At 44.4% G+C, this 9992-nt stretch overlaps 1 protein-coding gene across 1 annotated transcript; it reads right to left on the bottom strand.

Moving 5' to 3' along the window:
* Positions 1–7614: 7614 nt before the first annotated feature.
* LOC138355990 (streptococcal hemagglutinin-like) lies at positions 7615–8589 on the bottom strand. The gene has a single exon (XM_069311536.1). The coding sequence runs from the start codon at positions 8587–8589 to the stop codon at positions 7615–7617; it is 975 nt and encodes a 324-aa protein (XP_069167637.1).
* Between the last annotated feature and the right edge of the window lie 1403 nt (positions 8590–9992).

Below are 9992 nucleotides of genomic sequence, written 5' to 3'. Positions count from 1 at the left end.
ACACGTCTGAGGACACACCAGGAGTCCCAGGAGTCTACCAAGACTCACCAACACGTCTGAGGACACACCAGGAGTCTACCAAGACTCACCAACACGTCTGAGGACACACCAGGAGTCTACCAAGACTCACCAACACGTCTGAGGACACACCAGGAGTCTACCAAGACTCACCAACACGTCTGAGGACACACCAGGAGTCTACCAAGACTCACCAACACGTCTGAGGACACACCAGGAGTCTACCAAGACTCACCAACACGTCTGAGGACACACCAGGAGTCTACCAAGACTCACCAACACGTCTGAGGACACACCAGGAGTCTACCAAGACTCATCAACACGTCTGAGGACACACCAAGAGTCTACCAAGACTCATCAACACGTCTGAGGACACACCAAGAGTCTACCAAGACTCACCAACACGTCTGAGGACACACCAAGACTCACCAACACGTCTGAGGACACACCAGGAGTCTACCAAGACTCACCAACACGTCTGAGGACACACCAGGAGTCTACCAAGACTCATCAACACGTCTGAGGACACACCAGGAGTCTACCAAGACTCATCAACACGTCTGAGGACACACCAGGAGTCTACCAAGACTCATCAACACGTCTGAGGACACACCAAGAGTCTACCAAGACTCATCAACACGTCTGAGGACACACCAAGAGTCTACCAAGACTCACCAACACGTCTGAGGACACACCAAGACTCACCAACACGTCTGAGGACACACCAGGAGTCTACCAAGACTCATCAACACGTCTGAGGACACACCAAGAGTCTACCAAGACTCATCAACACGTCTGAGGACACACCAAGAGTCTACCAAGACTCACCAACACGTCTGAGGACACACCAAGACTCACCAACACGTCATAGGACACACCAAGACTCACCAACACGTCATAGGACACACCAGGAGTCTACCAAGACTCATCAACACGTCTGAGGACACACCAGGAGTCTACCAAGACTCATCAACACGTCTGAGGACACACCAGGAGTCTACCAAGACTCATCAACACGTCTGAGGACACACCAAGAGTCTACCAAGACTCACCAACACGTCTGAGGACACACCAGGAGTCTACCAAGACTCACCAACACGTCTGAGGACACACCAGGAGTCTACCAAGACTCACCAACACGTCTGAGGACACAAGGAGTCTACCAAGACTCACCAACTCTCAGCAGCTCTCGGCCACGCCGGCGCCGGACACCGTCTTCCCGCTCTAAGAATAGCCAGAAAACGTTCAAAATCTATCTTGTGACCCAAGGCTATATGTGCGCTACACGTCGTAACAATCCGGACCGTTGAATAGGAATGCCAAACGGCAGTATCATAATCCTAAATCGCGAAACAGAATGTGATTCGGCGGCTCCCAGGTGAAGCAGGTGTCCAGACGTGTTTAGTGAAGCACATCTCGTGTGCTTTGAGTGGCAATGCTTACAGATAGATTTTCACACACTGCACTAGCTATCGTGAGCGGGTCGGCTGCAACCCATCTCAGAACGAGTTTCCTTTCAAGTTATCAAAGAAAACGATTTTACGCTCTCTATTTTAAGTCAACCTAACGAACTATATTGACCTAAGCAACAACATTTTTTTTATTTGGCTGCTTTTGACAGAATTTTTTTATCAGAAGGAAGTGGATATTCTTTCGATTTCTTTGTAAGATTGTGCGAACGTTTTAGACGTCAGGTTTTGCTGCTGATTGCAAAATCTTCGTTGAAGCCACTTGGCACTCACTAAATATAGCTTGAGAAGAACACCAATGCATGGTAGTATCCAATATGACAATGGATTGTTTCCTACAGACCGAACCTCAGCACTCAGTAAGTCTCTCTCACAGTATCATAGAAGAGGCACACAATGTGGAGGGTATGTTGCAGTGTTTCATTCCTATTCAAAAAAATTAATGAAAGATTTGACAAAACATAAAGTTTAAGAAGCGTGACGATACATCTTAGTATCACCGCACTTCTCAAGTTTGATATACTCTCTGCGTGTCAGTGGTAGTAGGACAGGACCAGGGACTAGATAGAGTTGAGTTGATGTTAGTAGTCATGACACGTGAGGTATGTGTGTCTTGACGTGTGAGGTGATGTGTGTCTTGACGTGTGAGGTGATGTGTGTCTTGACGTGTGAGGTGATGTGTGTCTTGACGTGTGAGGTGATATGTGTCTTGACGTGTGAGGTGACGTATCTTGGCGTGTGAGGTGATATGTGTGTATTGACGTGTGAGGTGACGTATCTTGGCGTGTGAGGTGATGTGTGTCTTGACGTGTGAGGTGATGTGTGTCTTGACGTGTGAGGTGATATGTGTGTCTTGACGTGTGAGGTGACGTATCTTGGCGTGTGAGGTGATATGTGTGTATTGACGTGTGAGGTGACGTATCTTGGCGTGTGAGGTGATATGTGTGTATTGACGTGTGAGGTGACGTATCTTGGCGTGTGAGGTGATGTGTGTCTTGACGTGTGAGGTGATGTTTGTCTTGTGTAAGGTGATGTGTGTCTTGACGTGTGAGGTGATGTGTGTCTTGACGTGTGAGGTGATGTGTGTCTTGACGTGTGAGCTGATGTAAGTCGTAGTGTATGAAGCGATGTCAATTTTGATGTGTGGGGCGTCATTCTTGTAGCAAGAGGTGGTGTCGGTCTAGATATATAAAGCGACGTCAGTCGTGACGAGTGAGGCTGCGTCTACACCTGACGTAGACACCTTATAGTGAGCTCAGTGAGCTTACTGTGACACACCTGACATAGACACCTTATAGTGAGCACAGTGACCTTACTGTGGCACACCTGTCGTAGACACCTTATAGTAAGATCAGTGAGCTTACTGTGACACACCTGACATAGACACCTTATAGTGAGGACAGTGACCTTACAGTGACACACCTGTCGTAGACACTTTATGTAAACCTCGCAAATCTGTGTTCATCCTAGCACACCAGAGCGCCTAGAATACGTGTATGGTGGTAACTGTAGTAGAAGTAATTACTGTAGTAGAAGTAGACATAGTAGTAGCTGTTGTAGTACTAATTTAAGTAGAAGTAGACATAGTAGTAGCTGTAGTAGTAGTAATTACTGTAGTAGAAGTAAAAGTAGTGCAGAAACGTTAGGTTAAATTCCCATCATTTTTTACTTTCTTCAATTAAGTTTATTCGACATTGTGATCTGAGGGAGTGATCGTCACAAGAGAGCCTTCTGCTTCTCTACTCTAAGCACGTGTACCTAGACGGGTTGTTGTGTGAGGAGCAGTATAGTGAGCGCTGCCAACAGGGGTCACCACGGGGGAGTGCCACTCACGCCAGACACTATTCCTTATCCCTTTGTTTTTAAACCATTAATAAACTATTATACAGATATACTCTGTCAAGAAACAGTTATATGTTCTTTAGTTCTCTCTTCATCTTTCCTCTTCAGTCCCACACCCGCCACTCCCTCCTACCCTCTCTGTTACCTATGTTATACACTCTTGAGGAACACTTTTCTAATGTGCATCTTAAACACCACCATCTTCCAGACGGAGATGGAGATGTAGCATAACTTAGAAGGACACTAAAGCCAATGTCATTCCTGCTTGGGTGAGCTACAGCCTGGGGCTCGGCTCCTTGTTTATTAATATCCGCTTCCTCCTATCTTATTCCCAGGCTCTGCTTCTGTGTGTGTGTGTAGGGGAGGGGTGGTGTGAGGGTGTGTGGGGGCGGGGGATGAGGTGTGTGTGTAGGGAGGGGTGGTGTGAGGGTGTGTGGGGGCGGGGGATGATGTGTGTGTGTGTGTGTGGAGGCGGGTGATGAGGTGTGTGTGTGGGGGGGGGGGGGGTGGATAAGGTGTGTGTGTGGGGGGGAGGGGTGAGGTGTGGGGGTGAGATGTGTGTGTACATGGGGCGGGATGTGGTGTGTGTGAAGGGGAGGGGATGAGGTGTGTGTACTCACCTAGTTGTGCTTGCGGGAGTTGAGCTCAGGCTCTTTGGTCCCGCCTCTCAACTGTCAATCAACTGGTGTACAGATTCCTGAGCCTTGTGGGCTCCATCAAATCTACATTTGAATCTGTGTATGGAGTCAGCCTCCACCACATCACTGTTTAATGCATTTCATCTGTTAACTTCTCTGACACTGAAAAATTTCTTTCTAACGTCCCTGTGGCTCATTTGGGTACTCAGTTTCCACCTGTGTGCCCTTGTTCGCATACCACCCGTGTTAAACAGTTTATCTTTATGTACCCTGTCAATGCCTCTGAGAATTTTATAGGTAGTGATCATGTCTCCCCTTACTCTTCTGTCTTTCACTGTCATAAGGTGCATTACATGCAACCTGTCCTCGTAACTCATGCCTCTTAGTTCTGGGACTAGCCTAGTGGCATACCTCTGAATTTTTTCCAGCTTCATGTTATGCTTGACAAGGTATGGGCTCCATGCTGGGGCCGCATACTCCAGGATTTGTCTTACAAATGTAGTATACAATGTTCTGAATGATTCGTTGCACAGGTTCCTGAAGGCAGTTCTGATGTTAGCCAGCCTCGCATACGCCGCGAGGCTGGCTAACATTCTTTTATTCATTTATTCTTTTGATGTGGTCCTCATAAGACAGATTTGGTGCGATATCAGCTCCTAGATCTTTCTCTCTGTTTCATGAAGAACTTCATCTCCCATTCTGCATCCTTTGTCTGGCCTCCTGTTTCCACTGCCTAGTTTAATTACTTTACATTTACTCGGGTTGAACTTTAGTAGCCATTTGTTTTACTATTCATTCAGTCTGTCTCGGTCATCTTATAGCCTCATATTGTCTTCCTCCGTCTTAATCCTCCTCATAATTTTTGCATCATCAGCAAACAGTGAGAGGAATCAGTCTATACCCTCTGGTAGATCATTTACATATATCAGAAACATTATAGGTTCAAAGATTGAACCCTGTGGGACTATATTGGCGACGCCTCGCCAATCTGAGGCCTCACCCCTCACAGTGACTCGCTGTCCTCTGTTACTTAGGAACTCCCTTATCCAATGGAGTACCTTCCTTTTCACTCCTGCCTGCATCTCCAGCTTTCGCATTAGTCTCTGGTGTGACACACATTGAGAAGGTTTTCAGGTTAGGCTGGTACAACAGGGCACACAGGTAGAAACTGAGTACCCAAATGAGCCACAGGGACGTTAGAAAGAAATTTTTCAGTGTCAGAGTAGTTAACAGATGAAATGCATTAAACAGTGATGTGGTGGAGGCTGACTCCATACACAGTTTCAAATGTAGATATGATAGAGCCCAGTAGGCTCAGGAATCTGTACACCAGTTAATTGACAGTTGAGAGGCGGGACCAAAGAGACAAAACTCAACCCCCCCCGCAAGCACAATTAGGTGAGTACAATTAGGTGAGTACTGACACCCTTTTCTTGACACTGTCACTCTTCTCCTGACACTGACACTCTTCTCCTGACACTGTCACTCTTCTCCTGACACTGTCACTCTTCTCCTGACACTGTCACTCTCCTCCTGACACTGTCACTCTTCTCCTGACACTGTCACTCTTCTCCTGACACTGTCACTCTTCTCCTGACACTGTCACTCTTCTCCTGACACTGTCACTCTTCTCCTGACACTGTCACTCTTCTCCTGACACTGACACTCTTCTCCTGACACTGACACTCTTCTCCTGACACTGTCACTCTTCTCCTGACACTGTCACTCTTCTCCTGACACTGTCACTCTTCTCCTGACACTGTCACTCTTCTCCTGACACTGTCACTCTTCTCCTGACACTGACACTCTTCTCCTGACACTGACACTCTTCTCCTGACACTGTCACTCTTCTCCTGACACTGACACTCTTCTCCTGACACTGTCACTCTTCTCCTGACACTGTCAGACTCCTCCTGAATTATTATATTCCATTGGCTACATACTTTATTAATCCTCGTCTCTTCAACATTTGACCGAGTTAAGGATTAATTGCTACATTTGGATCAGTTCAGTTTGCCAAGTCAATTATAAATTATATTAAAAGATTGCCAAGCATACATGTTAAATTACATTTTAACCAATCTGTAACAATTTTCTAGAGAGTTAAATTTTTTTGTAATATATTGTTAACAATGATCGGAATGGCTATGGTGATGATAAATGGAATACATTTTGACTTTCATAGTTGGAACACCTGAATATTAGGCCAGCCAGAGCGAGACGTGCCACTCAACCAATCACAGAAAGTTTATGGGTCAATTTGGCCATGTTGCCATTCATGTTGCCATTCCAGTAACATGTATGAATCCCATACATACACACACACACAAAATGGAGTGATATGGTTTAAAAATACAGACTGGCCTAAAACATTCATTTATTGAGTGTGCTGAAAGCTACTGCATATCGGTTGCAATAATTTAGGAAGCTCAATAGAGAGGGTGGATAGCGGCATGAGTGAATGGCTATTGGAGACCCATTCCGTATTGTCGTGGACGTATATGAAGTTAACAACTATGTAGTTTTGTTTATTATAGGGCGCAATAAGTGGGATGGGAACCGAGGTGTCACTGGGAGGTCGAGTTAGTGATAAACCTCGCTCTTACACGGCACTGGATGTGTTAATATTACAGTCAACACTGAAGTTTTCAATGGTAATTTGTACATTAATTTTTTTTTTTTTTTGAGATATATACAAGAGTTGTTACATTCTTGTACAGCCACTAGTACGCGTAGCGTACTAGTGGCTAATTTCTCAATCTAATATTATCTAATCTAATCAATCTAATCTAATACTCAATCTTACTAATTTCTCAATCTCCGACGCAGGATGATGTGATGTAAATGTTTCCTGTTGCTCTTCGTTCGCCTCGTAAAAGGTCAGAGCTCGAATCCTCATTTGGCAGCGCCTTGTCCTTATATTCCAGGTCCATGTCCTCATATCCCAGCCCAGTATCCTTATATTCTTTCCAATGAGTAGAGTGGGATACTTTCTTGGAGTTTTGTTCTGGTGATTCCTTACACCTCACCATACTTTGTCTTTCCTCTGTTTTTTCAGAGTGTCGCTCCGTCGGATGTTATAGACTAGACACAAATCTCATTATATAAAAAACTGCAGTCATATATGGTTGTACTTTACCAATTTATTTAATTCATAATAAATTTAAGCACATTATTATTTACATAAAGGAAGGGAGGGAATTATCAAGGGGGAAAGCTCCAAGCCATTATGACTATATATCACTTGGAAGGGGTCAGGATAAGAATTTGGGATGGGTCGGTGGGAAGGAATATTGCTCAACCACTTGGACGGTCGGGGATTGAACGCTGACCTGCATGAAGCGAGATCGTTGCTCTACCGTCCAGCATAAGTAGATGGACAATAAGAGTCATAATAATTGTAAAACACTATATCATTATAATTAAATACTTACAAAATTCATTTTCAGGTTAAAATTTCGATTTATTTGTCAGTGATTTATTAAATTATGAATAAATCCCGGACAGGTCTACTTCCATGTAGACATTTCAGTGTCTGAATTCATGTCTACATCCGGTCTCTTTTCTCAGAGTGAAAAAATAATATCAGTTGAATTTCTTTTGAGGAAACCTTTCTTTTTACTCATCACCAAAGAAATTACCAAGGGTTAGAAAGGAGGTTCCGAGTGCGTTGTTAGCGTGGTTATAGAGCTGAAGACCAGACGTTGTTCTGAAGCAGTCATAGAGCTAATGACCAGACGTTGTTCTGAAGCAGTCATAGAGCTGAAGACCAGATGTTGTTCTGAAGCAGTCATAGAGCTGAAGACCAGATGTTGTTCTGAAGCAGTCATAGAGCTGAAGACCAGACGTTGTTCTGAAGCAGTCATAGAGCTGAAGACCAGACGTTGTTCTGAAGCAGTCATAGAGCTGAAGACCAGATGTTGTTCTGAAGCAGTCATAGAGCTGAAGACCAGACGTTGTTCTGAAGCAGTCATAGAGCTAATGACCAGACGTTGTTCTGAAGCTGTCATAGAGCTGAAGACCAGATGTTGTTCTGAAGCAGTCATAGAGCTGAAGACCAGACGTTGTTCTGAAGCAGTCATAGAGCTAATGACCAGACGTTGTTCTGAAGCAGTCATAGAGCTGAAGACCAGATGTTGTTCTGAAGCAGTCATAGAGCTGAAGACCAGATGTTGTTCTGAAGCAGTCATAGAGCTGAAGACCAGACGTTGTTCTGAAGCAGTCATAGAGCTAATGACCAGACGTTGTTCTGAAGCTGTCATAGAGCTGAAGACCAGATGTTGTTCTGAAGCAGTCATAGAGCTGAAGACCAGATGTTGTTCTGAAGCAGTCATAGAGCTGAAGACCAGATGTTGTTCTGAAGCAGTCATAGAGCTGAAGACCAGATGTTGTTCTGAAGCAGTCATAGAGCTGAAGTCCAGATGTTGTTCTGAAGCAGTCATAGAGCTAATGACCAGACGTTGTTCTGAAGCAGTCATAGAGCTAATGACCAGACGTTGTTCTGAAGCAGTTATAGAGCTAATGACCAGACGTTGTTCTGAAGCAGTCATAGAGCTAATGACCAGACGTTGTTCTGAAGCTGTCATAGAGCTGAAGACCAGACGTTGTTCTGAAGCAGTCATAGAGCTGAAGACCAGACAGCTTTTTTTTTTTTTAGTGCCATGAACGTTTTCAGTAAGTTTTAACAATCAACTTTTAACATTTAACTTAAGGAGGATATACATTCAATATTATATTTTCACTTCGACACTAGAACAGTTTCAGAGATGACCTGCTCTCTGTAACATATTGGGATCTTGGGCTGTTTTATTTCCTTTGGGAAACTCCATTTTTCCAAGATCCCGAGATGCATGAACCTCAATGTAGTCAATAAACAATATTTTATCAATGCGGGAGTAAGAGGAGCATTTGATGGAAGACCGCAGCTGTGGTTATGAAAAGAACAGTTCTCTGGAACGTATGAATGAGTTACGTACAGCTGGATCCGCAAGCAATATTTATAATTTATTTCCAGATAAATTTCTACTGGGTACATAAAAACAATGTGGATTCAAAGAGCAATTTATGGCCCAATTTGTATTGTCGACAAATCACTCTTCTTTTGAGATGAAGAACAATGAGGAGAGGAAATTGTTTCTGCTGGAGATGTGCTAGTAGGTAGGCCTTCCTCAATATAAGAAACTAACTTGGAAATAAGGGAGGAACGAAAAACAGAGAGAGAGAGAGAGAGACCTGACATAGACAGGCTGGCATTTACAATCACACAGAGACGTATGGTAAGAGAGAACCAAGAGATAAATAGATGGGTAAGTGAAGGGCTAGACAAGAGCAGAGAATATATAAGAAGAATCTGGTAAATCTTACACAAGCCTCACAAAAAGTGAAGGGCAGTAGATGCAGCCTTCCCTCATCGTTCTACTAAGAGTGATGACAGCCTGGCGCCCTTCCTGGACAGAAGTAAGAGCCTGGTGTGTGTGTTATATTGTTCCAAGTTCCAGAAAATAATTACAAGGCATTTGAAGCTCCTCCGCCACGACCCAAATCGAGGAAAAGTATCGCACTCTCTAGGAGCCTTCAACACAAAAAAGTGAAAAACTTTCTGAAAGAAAATCTAAACACTTTCAACGCAAGGAGAGGATAATGTTTCTCCTTGAGGCCGGGAAGGAAAGGAAGGGATCAGTCTCTCTCTCTCTCTCTCTTTCTATCGTTCAGTCTCTGAGTAGAGGAGGTGGAGTGGTGGATGTTGGGGAGAGGAGGAACAAAGATTGAAATGGGCGACTAGGAAGGAGAGGGGTAGACGGGTGAGTGGGGGAATATTGAGAAAGAGAGGAGATAGGAGCAAGATTACAGAGAGGAGGAGAGGTTAGAGGAGTGATATAGTGAGAGGATGTTGGGAAGAAGGGTAGGGGGGGGGGAAGGAATCCCCCTATCAGGAGGATCGTTCAGAACAAGGATCAGAAGAAAGCGCCAAGCCGCCACGACTATTGCACTTGAAAGGGATCAGGATAAGGATTTGGGATGGGAC

This window comes from Procambarus clarkii, chromosome 70 (genome assembly GCF_040958095.1).
Source record: "Procambarus clarkii isolate CNS0578487 chromosome 70, FALCON_Pclarkii_2.0, whole genome shotgun sequence".
NCBI classification, from domain to species: domain Eukaryota; kingdom Metazoa; phylum Arthropoda; class Malacostraca; order Decapoda; family Cambaridae; genus Procambarus; species Procambarus clarkii.
This window is presented reverse-complemented; position numbering and strand designations above follow the sequence as displayed.

What these genes read in the sequence shown, in the direction of transcription:
- LOC138355990 (XM_069311536.1), bottom strand. Translation starts at nt 8,589, where the DNA reads ATGACTGCTTCAGAACAACGTCTGGTCTTCAGCTCTATGACAGCTTCA.